This window comes from Vombatus ursinus, unplaced genomic scaffold, assembly GCF_900497805.2.
Source record: "Vombatus ursinus unplaced genomic scaffold, bare-nosed wombat genome assembly UNPS02014801.1, whole genome shotgun sequence".
NCBI classification, from domain to species: Eukaryota; Metazoa; Chordata; class Mammalia; order Diprotodontia; family Vombatidae; genus Vombatus; species Vombatus ursinus.
In genome coordinates this window covers 2,886,505-2,900,468 of record NW_020954579.1, presented here as the reverse complement: position 1 = coordinate 2,900,468, position 13,964 = coordinate 2,886,505, and the positions used below count along the sequence as shown (strand labels likewise).

Genomic DNA, 13,964 nt, shown 5'->3' with positions numbered 1-13,964 from the left:
AAAGACTTCCAGATGCTAAGAGATGACAGGCCCAGAGGCTAAGGGAAGCTGTGGGATCTCCCAGGAACACGGATTTACAGATGAGGGAGTTGAATGTCTCAAAGGTAGATGTGGTCTCCTTGGACCCAAGTGAGTGAGATGAGGCCAAAGAGGGAAGAAGAGGCCAAGTCCCATCCCCCAATTACAGAGAAAACAAAGCAGGAGAGAAGACACAGACCAGAGACACAGGGTCCCTACCCAGGGTCAGGCCCCAGAGCGGCAGAGGTGGCGGGCCAGACCACGCACAGGCAGGGCCCAAAAGGCAGATCGCTGCCCAGGGGCTCAGGCTGAGGAATTCCTGCTGGGACTGGGGAGCCACAGGCTCCCCTGGGGGAGGGGAAGAGGCTGTCAAGGAAAGGTTAAGAGTCCAGAAGTGTCATTCCCGGTAAGTGACTGAGAGCTCGAAGGAGACCGTGAGCAGGTGAGCAGCATGTTAGCGTGTTAGAGTATTAGCGTGAAAAGAGGCAGCGGCGGCAGAGGGAGCTATGAAGGGACAGGCAGAGAAACAGCAGTTGAAAAGAGACTCAGGCTGGTTACCTTCCGTGGGGGGCCCGGGGTGGGCCCAAGGGGCCCAGGTTCCTGGGGGGAGAGCGAGGCTGGGAGGGGCATGGAACTTCTTTCAAACACCTGAGGAGGCAGAAGGTTGGGGGTGGGTTTGGAGGGGAGGATCAAAACTTCGGGGCAGGGGGGTCCGTTCAGCTGCCTTTGGTCAGGGACCCCCAAGGAGGATGGGGGACACTGATTCAGGTCTGTAGCCTTGCTCAGGGAGGCGAGGGAAGAACCACGCATGCGCTAACTCGAGTTAGCAGGGCTGCTTAAGAAAGAAGCTCTCTGCATCTCCCTCCTGTCTCCTTCCCTTACGGAGGACACAGCATAACCCCAAGAGCTATTCTCTTTCTTCAATCTCAGAGCTTTTAGGTATGAGAGATCTCTAAGTGCTTGGCTATAGAAATCCCAAAGTGCTTGAAGAAGAGAATATGAAAGACATTTCCTATCAACCTCAGTCATGTGAGGAAGTAAATCAGAGTTCCTCCTCACATCTTATGGGGTGGGGGGGGAAACTGAGGCAAAGAGGAGGAAACTGTTAGCTCATAGCTAGCCCAGAGACTTGGGGGCAGAGCCGGTAACAAAAGCCAGGAGTTTGGCTCCTCTCGGCCTCAGGCCCTGTCTTCTTTCCCTGGGCATGGAAGAGGGAAGGAGCTGTTGTGCCAGGAGCCCAGAGCCCGGAGCCCGGAGCCTGGAGCCCGGGCTGACCCCTGTCACACACCTCCAGCTCTGCGATGATTCGGTCCTCATCGTCTTCATCTTTGATGGCTGACGCCATGATGGGCGGCGTGGAGGCTGGACGAGCCACCTCAGACACTGTCCGGCGCAGCTTCACTTGGGGCTTCTGGACTTCCAACTCCTCTGACTCTGCCTTCTGTAAGTGACCCCAAGTGGAGTAAGCAAACCCGATATCAGCACCTTTACCCCCGACCTCAGACCCAATTTCTCTGTCACGCTATTTGCCTTTCCTCTCATCCCCTATACCTCATACAAATTCTCTCCCTAAGATAATGTCTTAGAGTTTAAAGAACTGAGCAAGGGTCTATCCACTCCTTGTCCTAAAATACACTTTTGTTGTTATTTTGTCCAACTCTTTGTGACCCCATTTGGGGTTTTCTTGGCAGAGATACTGGAGTGTTTTGCCTTTTCCTTCTCTAACTCATTTTACAGATGAGAAAACTGAGGCAAGCAGGGTTAAGTGACTTGCCCAGGGTCACACAGCTAGTAGGTGTCTGAAGCTGGATTTGAACTCACAAAGATGAGTCTTCCTAACTCTAGGCCTGGCGCTCTGTGCAGTATGGCGCCACCTAGCTGCCCAATGAATGGTATTAAACATTCCTTTCACTTTCCCTATCCCAGCCTCACCAAGTTCCTCAACATCCCCCTTCCCCAGTTTCTCCCTTTGTTCCATTCTAGGAAGGATTCTCCTTCTACATCTGGAAGGATCAAAAAAAGTCATCTTGAGCACCCTGCTGCCTCCAGACAGGACCCAGCTTTCACCCCTCACACCCTTTCACCCTTCCTTAGTCAGAGGGTTTCAACGTGCCTAAAGTGCACCCTCCCTCCCGGCTGCATGCTACCGGTCCTCAGCTGAAGGATGGCCCTGCCTGGTAGTGGTGGATGGAAGTGTACCTTGATGAAGGCTGAGTCTTTCTTGCTGGTGACCACGACCTCTCCAGTGCGGGTGGTGGTGAGGCCGTGGGAGGAGGGGAAGCTTCGTCGGGGAGGGGGTGGCGGGGGTGACTTAGAAGGCTTTTCTGTTCGGTATCGGGGCACGGTCAACTCATCTAGAGACAGAAAGGGAAGGGAGTCCATCAGAACACTCACCTGGGAGCTGTGAGGACACTCATGCCATTCCAAAAGGGAGTCCAGGGCCTTGTTCCCTTGGCCCGATCCCAAGAAAAGTAGCAAGTCCTGATGCCATTTGCAGCTCAGGACCTAATCATTCTGCTTTTTCTTTTCCACGATAGATATAACACTGGTCCCTCTCATTCCACAGGGCAGAAACTGTGCCTCTTTCATCAGACTGGCAGCTCCCTGAGGACAGAGCAGGGACTCCCTGCTATACCTCTGATATACCACTGCCTAGTGCTTGGTCTGGGCCTCCTCTACCTGAGCCCCTTCGCCCACTGGCCTCTCCACGGGGGGCTGCCTTCTGGCCATGGGGAGCTTTGGAGGGCTTGTGCTCAGGGGTGGGGGCTGGCCCCCGAGGCTTTCCCACACAATCCAGGTCTGGGATGGCCTTCAGCAGTTCGGCCTGGGTCTCTTCCAGCAGCCGGTTGATGTCCTTGGCACTGTACTGGCTCAGGGCTGCCCTCTTCTCCTCCCAGTCCCTCTCAGCTGCCTGAGGGAAGGAAGGGGAAAGCTGGTGAGGAGACACAACTCAGAGCTGGAACCCTCGCCCTGCCTCACTTTCTTCTACCACCCCTGCTTCTTCCTGTCCCATCCCATCCCTAGGAAATAGCAGGGATAGAATGGGAGGCTCAAAGAAACATCTTTGCTATCCCCCAAAAAAGGTATCAGGTTCAAGAACTTAGGGGGACCCAACCATTTTATACTTTGCAAAGTGTTTAAGGAAACCCTGGAGGCTTCATTAGTCAGTTAATCAACAAGTATGTGCTATGTGCCAGGCACTGTGCTAATAATGGGGATTTTTTTTATTTAATTTTATTTATTTATTTTTTTTAGTGAGGCAATCAGGGTTAAGTGACGTGCCCAAGGTCACACAGCTAGTAAGTGTCAAGTGTTTGGTCTGAGGCCAGATTTGAACTCAGGTCCTCCCGACTTCAGGGCCGGTGCTCTATCCACTGCACCAGCCAGCTGCCCTAGGATTTTTTTAAAAAGGTGAAAAAGGTCCATCTCAGGGACAGGAGACACTCAGATTCCCACTTGGGAAGCTGTAGTAAATTTCCACACATCCAGCTATTTTTTCCAAACCAGTCTCCACACTGGGCCATCCCGCCATCCCTCAATCCCCACCCCAACCCTGGACCAAGAAGGGGCAGGAACCCAGACATGTGCGTCCCCGACAGCCCAAGCACCTCCACAGACACAGCCTTGTCCACGCTTCTCTTGCTGGGTGTTTCAGGGCCTCTGGAGGGATTGGCCCCCTTGGGTGTGTGAACAGTGCCCTCGCCTGGCCCCCCCAGCTCATGGAGGCTCAGGGGAGGACTGGGGGGTGGCATCTCGAAGTCCAGGCTTTTGCCAAAGTCACACTCAGCTGTCACCTTCTTTGGAGACTGGCTCAGGAGGTTGTTTGGAGGCGGCCATGTACCCTCATCCACTTGCCTGGGGAGACAGGTAGCTGTGAGGCCCTTGGAGTAAGGGAAGTGAGGTGGGCAGTCCCTGTCTGTCCTCCCCAGGTCTTTCATGTCCTCTGGTGGTGGGCATGTGAGAGGAACTCTGAGCTCACCAGAGCTGGAGAGGGGGGTCAGGAGGGATGCAAAGAGGAGCGACTAGGCTCAGATGGGACATCTCTAGGCCACACAGAAGAGTCTTGGGGCGAGGGAGCTAGCAGGTAGAATGTATAGAGAGGGTAAGCTGGGCATGATTTCAGATTTGGGGCCAGAATGACTCCATGGGAGGGGGGAGTCCCAAGATCAGGGGTATCTGAGCTGGTATGACAGTGACTCCTGGGGAAGGGGGTGGGAGGTCATGCTGACCTTCGGATCTGAGCCAGTGTATCAGTGACCCCTCGACAGCGCTTAAGAAGCCCGTCCAGTCTCTGTGGCTCCTCCTTCAGGAACTTTACTGCCTCTACTTCTACCCGGAGAACCACTCGCATCTTACTCTGCAGCCCAGGGAATTGTGCTGGGGGGAGAGAGAGGGAGGGAAACAAGGAAAGTGAATGCAGTACACATCGGAAGGGGAGAGTCCCCATAGCTCACAGACCATCTGGGCCAATCTGTACTTGAACAGGCAATGCTGCTACAACATTTCAGACTCCAGTGAAGACCTCCAGTGAAAAGGAACTCAACCACCTCTCTAGGGAGACACTTTTAGCTCTATTTATTAAGGAGTCCTTCTGTCACATTTTGTTTTGACCCATTTTAAGTGGGTTTTTTTTGGGCAAATATAATTGAGTGGTTTGCCATTTCTTTCTCCAGCTCATTTTACAGAAGAGGAAACTGAGGCAGACAGGGTTAAGTGACTTGGCCAGGGTCACACAGTAAGTATCTGAGGCCGAATTTGAACTCAGGTCTTCTTGCCTGGCCCTCTGTGCACTATGGTGCCACCTAGCTGCCCTGAGATCACACTACCTAGCCTTTGGGGGCTCTAGGTCACACTGTGGATTCATATTGAGCTTCCAGTCCACTAAAGTGATGCCTAGACACCAAGGATGGAGGGAAGGGGGGACTGTGCAATGAAGGAAGGGGGAGTGAGACTGAGTAGGTAAGAGCAGCGCTGCCCCCTATCCTGGGCCAGGCCACAGAGAATCACCAAATCTTAGAGATCCTCTATCCAACCCCTTCTCCCTGCTTTCATCCCTCCACTAAGTCCCTAGGCCAGGGCCACTCACACTTGAGCTCCGTGAGGGTCTCCCCCAGCTGTTTCAGCACCAAGGCCTTCTCCTCCAACTCAGGACCCGGGACTAGCCGATGGTTGTGGGACACCTCCTTCTGGATCTTCTCCACTGACTTCTCCAGGTCGCTGCAGCCAAGGAAGACACCACCGCTCAGGACCCTCCACCCCCAGCCCAGGCCTACCCCTTCCTTCATCTCCCTGGATAGCCCAGGATCTAGCACAAGACACAAGGCAGAAAAAAGTCAGACAAGGCCGTTCAAAATCAGAAGGAAATAAGGGTAGGAACCAAGTCACAGAAGTTCAAGTTGGAGAGAACCTTAGAAGTCATCCAATCCAGCTTGGCACAAGAATTAGGAATTACTGTTATTAGTAGTATTATTATTATACAGCATGGTATATTGGAAAGAGTGCTAGATTTTGAGTCAGAGGATCTGAGTTCAAATCCCGGTTCTGCAGTTAACTACTTATGTGACCTTGGGCAGGTCACTTCCATTCTCTTACCCTCTATTATCTCATCTGTAAAACGAGGGGGTTGGATCTGAGGTCACTTCCAGCTTTAAGTATATGTTCTTTGACAGACTGTCTCTTCTTGAACACTTCCAGCAAAAGGAAGCATATTACCTCATAAGACAGTCTATTCCATTTAGACCAGAGTCAGGAAGACCTGAGTTCAAATCCAATCCTAGACACTTACCAGGTGACTGACCTTGGGCAAGTCACTTAACCTTTTCTTGCCCCAGTTTCTTCATCTGTAAAATCAAGAAATAATAGCAACTACCTCCCAGGGTTGCTGTGAGGATCAAATGAGATAATAATTGTAAAGCACTTAGCATAGTGACTGGCACATAGTAAGTGCTATATAGATGTTAGCTACTATTATGATTAATTCTTAGGACATTCTTCCTTATGTGAAGCTGAAATGTGTCTCTTTGAAAATTCTATAAATTACTCCCAGTCCAGCCTCCTGGAGCCAAAGAGAAAAGCTAATTCCTTGAACTCTCCCATAATACAGAAGCAGATTGCAGAGTAGAACAAAAACCAGTATCCTACAACATGTTGCTTACAAGAAACACAATTGAAGCAGGGAAACCCACACAGAGTAAAGGAAAACCTTGTATAGACTGATACAAAGTGAAATGAGCAGAACCAGGAAAACACTGTACAAAGTATCAGCAACATAATGTGAAGATCAGCTGTGAATACTCAGCTTTTCTCAGCAGCACAATGATCGGAGACAAGTACAAAGGACTCACAAAGAAAAATGCTATTCATATCCAGATAAAGAACTGATGGACTCTGACTGCAGATCAAAGCACATTTTTTTCACTTTATTCTTTCTCATGGTTTTTTTTTAAATTTTTGATCTGTTATGTTTTACATGATAGCATATGCATAAACTTTATCAAACTGCCTAACCATTTTCAAAAGAAGGGAGGGGAGGGAAGGAGGGAAAAAAAATTCATAAAAATGAATGCTAAAAATTTTCTTGCTTTGTAATTGTGGGAAAAAATAAAATACTATTTAATGCAAGAGAATTTTTTAAAAATAAAAGCTAATCCTTGCTTCAGACCATAGTCTGTCCTATCAATATTTGAAACAAGAGATCATATGCTTCCCTAAGTCTTCTTCAGGCTAAATATCTCCAGTTCCTTACAGATCTGATACTTCTATGAGATATGGAAATACCTCAAATGAAATTAGGTATATAAAGAGCTTTGCAAGCTTGACAGTACCTTATAAATTCTAGCTATTAATAATAATTAGATATGGTGGTGGTGATGCCACCACCAGCAAATCAGATCATGAACAAATATAATTAATATAATATAATAAAGTTTACTTTGTAAACTTGAAGGTACTATATAAATTCCAGCTATTATTAATGAGTGCTATCAATATATAATTATAAAACATCAATCAATAAACACTTATGAAGTACCTACTATGTGCCAGGCACTGTACCAAGGGCTGGGCATACAAAAAGGGGCAAAAGACAATCCCTGTCCTCAAGCTGCTTACAATCTAACAAAAGAGACAACATGCAAACAAATATAAACAAAGCAAGCCATATGGAGAAAATAATTTTTTTTATTTTTAGGCAATTGGGGTTAAGTGACTTGCCCAGGGTCACACAGCTAGTAAGTGTCAAGTGTTTGGTCTGAGGCCGGATTTGAACTCAGGTCCTCCTGACTCCAGTGCTGATGTTCTACCCACTGAGCCACCTAGCTGCCCCAGGAATTATAGTCTTGTGTTTGTGCTCAGCACCAAGCATGATGCTTCACACAATTTGTTGTTGCTGTTGTTTAGATGCTTCAACCGCATCCCATTTTGGGGTTTTCTTGGCAAAGATACTGGAGTGGTTTGCCATTTCCTTCTCCAGCTCATTTTACAGTTGAGGAAACTGAGGCAAACAGTATGAAGTGACTTGCCGAGGGTCATACAGGTGGTAAGTGTCTGAGGACATATTTGAACTCAGGTCCTCCTGACTCCAGGGCTCTATCCACTGAGTCAGCTGGCTGCCACTTCATACAACAGTAAGTGCTTGACAAACATTAGTTGTATTAAATTAGGAAAGCAGTGACTCACTATTTTCGGAGTGACTATTGTCTGGCCTCTTCTAGTTAGCAAGGCCCCAACCTAGGTTCTGATTGGGCCCACCCTTTTCCTGGAGAATCGGTTAAAGGAGGAAATAGGGAGGGGCATCAGAGAAACATTCAAGGACTTAAAAAAAAAGTGGGCTTCAGGGCAGGATTCTAATGAAGAAACCCTAAGAGAGCCCTTTGTGTACAAGGAAGGAAGGACAGAACTTGAGGAATAGAAACTGAGTCCAAGTATTCCTCTGATACATAGAGATTTTACATCAGTAAATGTTTGACAGCTTGCAATCTACACCCACCCACATGATGTGACCTTGATCCTCGAAACCAGTTTATGAGGGAGGCAGGTATAATTATCTGTACTTAACAGAGGGGAACTGAGGTCCACTTCTTTGAGAGAGTTACAGAATAAAGAGGTAAAGAGGAATCTAGGCGCCTTCCTCACTGAAGGGGAGGGCAACTATAGATCAATAGTTCACGGAATAAAAGGGACAGAAAAGGTATGTAGTGGGGTGGGGGTCATGAGAACAAAGAAGATGGCGCACTTTAGAGAAGGGTATTCCATTGATATCCCCAAGAACACCAGTGAACACTCTTATCCTGGGAGCCTTGAGAATGTAAGAGTTTTGTAACTCCCCATGCTTGTTATTTTTACCCCTGCCTGTGTCCCAATGATTGCTGGCAGCAGAAAGCCTCAGGAAACTCCCAGAGGGCTGTGCTTCCTTCAGGGACAAGAGGCTTGAGGAGAGGCTGGGTGACTGCCAGGGAACAGGCCAGGGAAAGAGAAACCCTGGCTAGAAGGAATGGGGGGGGCAGCTGGAAGAAGGCTGGGGAGTCCCACCCTGGGGCCACTGAAAGAGAAGAATATTATGAGGAGAGGGGAAGAACCTGCTGGAGAAATGTTTTCCTTTTAATATGGCATGGGGAAATATTGAGGCCAGGAAACTCAACACATGAGAAAACTGAGGCATACAGGTTAAATGACTTAATCACAGTCACAGTTAGTAAGGAGCAGAACTGAGATTTCAACCTAGAACTTCCTTCTCCCTCCCAGGAAGGATTTTGGGGGTCAGGGTGTATTGATTCTAGCGGAAGGTGATTGTTAATTTTCACCTTCCTTAGAAATCTGCAAATGCTACAAATCAGGACTTGATTTATCATTTTGTTGATTATATAGGCTTAAGAAAGTGACAGGGAAAATGTTGATAATGCAAATTAAACTGAAAAGTGTGTCATGTATTTTCAAAGAGTGGATTGGTAAGCATTCATCAGTACCACCCATGGTTGGGGAGAAAGGAACAGGGGAGTAGGATGGTGGTGCCTAGCACATAGTAAGTGCTTAATAAATGTTTACTGATTGATTGCTAAGTTAGACTAATAAAAGACTGATTTTTTTCATTAGATTTGGATCAGAAATTCATCCATTTCTATACTCCTGTGGATTTCCAGACCCTTTCCTCCACCTCTCCCCCAACATGAACATACTTTGTTCCCTCGTTGAAAAAAAAAATACTTCTGAAAACTTCATCCCTGGCTCAGCAAGATGAAAGAAGAGGGTTTTCCATACTTCAATAAGTAGAGAACAGGGAATCACTCTGCCCCTAATGGCCATGTTTGATATGGCAGGGGCAACTGCCCAAAGTACCAGCTAGTCTTGGGAACACCCCCAACTCAGGGAGAGGGAGAGCCAGCTAGCTACAACAACCAGAGTGTCTTTGGCCCCAACAACCCTTTACACTGGTCACTGGCCAGAAGAAAAACCAGGTTGCGGGCCAAAAGTGGGGCTGAGACGCAGGCAAGTTAGGAAAACTGTAGCCCCTGCATTTCTGCCAGTCTACTGGAAGCACTGAAGCCTTCTTCTTATCACATGTGACTTGACCAAAGACAAAAGAAATGCTCGAATTCTCTAGACAATGAAATTATATTAAAAATGAGCTGCTGAGTGGCATAATGAGAAGGGCACTGGATTTGCCATCAGCAGCCCTGAGGTTTACTCCATCTCCCGACTCCATGTCTTTGTCCTGGCTGTCCCCTATGCCTGGCTTAGCTTCCCTGGCTTCTTTCAAGTCCCACCTTCTGCAAGAGGCCTTTCCCTGCCTCCCTCCTCTCCTTCCCTTTAAGATTACTTTCCATTTTCATTGACTAGATTTTGTATGCACACAGTTATTTGTATATATGTTGCTTCTCCCACCTCCCACCCCCGTTGAAATGTACACTCCTGGAAAGCAGAGACCTCATTTTTTGCCTTTCTCAGTATCCCCAGTACTTAGCACAGACCTTGGCATACAGCAAGCACTTAATAAATGCTAGTTGACCGAATTGACCATGCCGCTACTTATTAGCTGGGTGATTGTAGGCAAGTGCCTTGAGGTGTCTGAGCCTCAGTTTTTCTCATCTGTTAAATGGAGATGATGATCCTCACACTCAATACCTTGAAGGCTTGCTATGAACAAGTGACTTGCAAACCTTAAAGCATTGTAGAAACACAAATTATTGTTGTCATTTGGAAAAAGGGAGTTTCAGAAGTATCTCTCATCACTCATGGGCTCATACGTCTAGAGGCAGAAGGGGCCTCGGAGGACATCTAATCCAATGCTCTCATTTTATAACTGAGGGGACTAAGGTGAAGGGAGGTTAAGAGACTTGACCAAGGTCACACAGGTTTAATTAAGCATCAGAAGTAAGATCTCAGCCCGGTCCTCTGACTCCAAACTCTTTTCTACCATACCACACACTGTTTCACATCCTTTGACCTAGACTCTAGGTCAAATTCCAATGATTCCAAGAGATTCCAATGACAGGTAGATACCCCAAGGAGATTAGAGACAGACAGAAAGGTCTCATACATACCAGCATACTTATAGCACCCCTCCTTCCTCCTTTGGGCTATGCTATAATAATAATAATAACAGTGATATGATGATAATGATAATAATAATAATAATACTTGGCATTTATGAAATGACTACCATATGCCAAGCACTGTACTAAGCACTTTACAAATATTATCTCATTTGATCCTCATAACCAACCTGGGAAGTAGTTGCTATTATTAGCCCCATTCTACAGTAGAGGAAACTGAGGTAAACAGAGGTGAAGTGATTTGCCCATGGTCACTCAGCCATTAAGGGTCTGAGGCCAGATCTGAACTCAGGTCTTCTTGACTCCAAGTCCAGTGCTCTAACCAACTGAGTCTAGCTGCTTTAGTCACCTGCCTCCTGTGCCTATGCCAACTATGACTCTGGCCAGAAGGAAGCAATTCTCCTGGGCCAGGAAAACTATGAAGCAAAGCCAGCCTCTCTCCTCCGGCCCCTCCGAAGGAAGGCCCCCTCACTTGAGCTGCTGGGTGACCAGCTCCTCCTCGCTCAGATAGCGCAGCCTCTCCTCCTCCACCAGGGTACGCTGCCGCTGCAGGGGGTCCTCCTGCTTCCGCACCGCTTCTGACACCCGAAGGCTCAGCTCGGCCTCTGTGCGCTTCAGCAAGGCTCGAACAGATTCCTGATTTTGCAGCTGTAGGGAGACAGGAAGGACATGAGAGAGGAGACAGAATGGGAAGAGGAACCTGAGCAGGGCCATGCTGGAGGTGTGACCCACATGATTGTCAGGGACAGAGGAGAGACTGTGGGTCAAGGATGTGCTGAGGGAGACTCTGGGTCTGGGATGTGGGGCTGGGAGACCGAGGGTCAGAGGTGTGGGGGTGGGGGACTCTGGGTCAGAGGTGTGGGGGTAGTTAGGGAGGTAGAGAAAGGTACTCTAAGTCAGGGATGGGGAATGGTGGAAGGTTCTGTGCCAGGGATGAGGGAGGAGGGACTCTGGCTCAAATATATGGAGAGGGGCACTATGGGTCACAGAGAGTAGATGAAAGGTCCTAGGAACAGAAGAGGAGGTGCTCTTGGTCAAGGGTGTGAAGGAAGACGATAAGCTACGGATGCAGGGAGGAAGGGGCTCTGGGCCAGGCATTTGGAGACAGGAGGGCTCTGCTCCAGCAAAATGGGGAGAGGAGGCTTGGGGTCAACGATATAGGGAGGGACTCTGGGCCACGGATATGGAAGGGGAGCTTTGCATACGGACAGAAGGAACTTGGGAACAAAGCTGTGGCATGTGGAGAGGGGACTCTGAGTCAGGAAGGAAAGGGGAGGCCAGTGACAGGCAAAGGGAGGGGTAGGGTAGTGCATCTCAGTGTTAGACACTAAAAGATCAAAATCAGCAATGAAGAGGATAAAAGATGGAGGTTCAGAAATTGGAGTGTGGACTAAGGGCAGGGTTAAATGCCTGCATGCAGACACAGAGGAAAGAGCACCATGAGCTGAGAGCCGAGTGTTCTAGGTGGAAGACCACAGACAGTTCTGCCGTCGGTTAGGGATTCCTAGGCGCTGACCCCTGGCCTCCTCTTAGGTAGGAGGCTATGCATCTTGTCCTATGGCCCAGATGGCAGTTTCCCCCTCCTCCTCCTGGCCTGTCTCTATGCATTATCCTCACCTGAAAGGCAGTGGTTCCTTCACCAGGAACTACACACAGCAGTGCCTGGCTCCTGCCAGGTAGAACCATCTGCCAAGAGCAGCAGGCCAGAGATAGGACCAGGAAGCCCGCCCTAGCTCTGGGCTGACAGAAACTGATGGGAAGGAAGGGAGATTTATTGCTTAATCAGGAAGGAAGGAGAGGCCTGGTCAGAGAGAGTAATGCATGTTGAAGCCAGGAATGAGGGCTCAGGAACCCAGAATTTTTCCTGAGCAAGGAGTCCCAGGGACTAGGGACGTCCTACCTGCATTTTGCGCAGCTGCTGGAGTTGGTTGCGGAGGTCACTGGCGTTGTGCTGTAGGTCATGGAGGTGCAGCTGCATGTGTAGACGGGTGACGGCCGTTGGGGGGCCTGCCGGGGTGCTGCTGGCTGAAGGGGGTGGAGGCGCTGGAACCGGAGGGGCCCCACTGCTCCGCCCGCCCAGCCCACAAGCTGCAGGATGACAGGTTGGCACAAGGGAGAGTCTAGGAGAAACACTCAAGGTGGGCAACCTCCCCCGCCTCCTGCCCTTGCATTTAATCATCTCCACCTGGGGTTACATAGGTCACACCTCCCTGCTAGATGGGAAGCATCTTGAGGGTAGACTGTGACTTGTGTCATCTTCGGAGCTCCAGAGCCAAGTATAGCACTCTGCACATAGGAGGTTCTTATTATTTTTATTAACTATTAACAATAAAATTTAGTTATTATTGATTATTATTATTTATTATATAATAATATTATTAATGATATGCCAGGCACTGGGCTAAGTACTTCATAATTTTTATCTCATTTGATCCTCACAACAACCCTGCAGGGTAGGTGCTGTTACTATTAGCATTTTACAGATGAGGAAACTGAGGCTAAAAGAGGCAAAGTGACTTGTCCAGGATCACACAGCTAGGAAGAGTAGGATGCCTGATTTGAACTCAAGTCTTCCTGATTCCAGGTCTGGCGCTCTACCCACTTAGTCACCTAGATGACTATTTTTAACACATTTCTATTAAAAACAGGGCAACTGCAGTGGACAGAGTACCAGACTTGGAGTCAAGAAGACTCATCTTCCTGAGTTCAAATCTGGCCTTAGACACTTTCTTTCTATGCGACCCTGGGCAAGCCACTTAATCCTGATGGCCTCAGTTTCCTCACCTGTAAAAGGAGCTGGAGAAGGAAATGGCAAACCACTAGCTGTGTGACCCTGGGCAAGTCACTTCATCCTATTTGCCTCATTTTCCTCATTTGTAAAATGAACTGGAGAAAGAAATGGCAGATCAAGAAGGGGACTCAGAGCAAAAAAGCTTATTTCAGAAAGTTAGAGCTAGAAGGGACCTCCGAGATCATGGAGTATAACCGCCTCTTTTTACAGAGGAGGAAACTGAGGCCCAGAAAGGTGAAAACACTCAAACTCACATAATGAAGTGACTGAGCTGGGCCCACAGCCTGTGCTGTTTGCATGACCCTTCCCCATCCTGTAGTTCTAAATATTCTGTTCAAGCATGTCATCCTTTTTATTATTAATAGTTTGGAATGCACGGTTTTATTTGAAGTGATTTCCTAAGGCTGCTTGCCTTTGTTCAGATTTTTATATATTTATTTATGCTTAATATATAATAGTACTATATATAATATGGTATATATAATATCATATAATAATATATAAAATATATTTAATATGTAACAAAAATACTTTGAAGAACCACCATGAAATGAGAGCAGAGCTGGTATCATTACATCAGTAGACTCTAGAGTAGGGGTTCCAAA

The 13,964-nt window shown here is 48.0% G+C and overlaps 1 protein-coding gene across 6 annotated transcripts in view; it reads right to left on the bottom strand.

The window, feature by feature from the left end:
- The window catches only part of SRCIN1 (SRC kinase signaling inhibitor 1), a 91,281-nt gene that overhangs the window by 18,251 nt on the left and 59,066 nt on the right, over nt 1-13,964 (bottom strand). For all 6 annotated transcript variants that reach the window (XM_027872592.1, XM_027872593.1, XM_027872595.1 and 3 more), the window contains 9 exons: nt 12,469-12,656; nt 11,041-11,216; nt 5,105-5,235; nt 4,248-4,395; nt 3,627-3,873; nt 2,698-2,929; nt 2,218-2,372; nt 1,307-1,459; nt 577-666 (listed from right to left, as the gene is read on the bottom strand). In XM_027872592.1, coding sequence (XP_027728393.1) covers nt 577-666; nt 1,307-1,459; nt 2,218-2,372; nt 2,698-2,929; nt 3,627-3,873; nt 4,248-4,395; nt 5,105-5,235; nt 11,041-11,216; nt 12,469-12,656 — 1,520 coding nt within the window. The remainder of the gene's footprint in view (nt 1-576; nt 667-1,306; nt 1,460-2,217; nt 2,373-2,697; nt 2,930-3,626; nt 3,874-4,247; nt 4,396-5,104; nt 5,236-11,040; nt 11,217-12,468; nt 12,657-13,964) is intronic.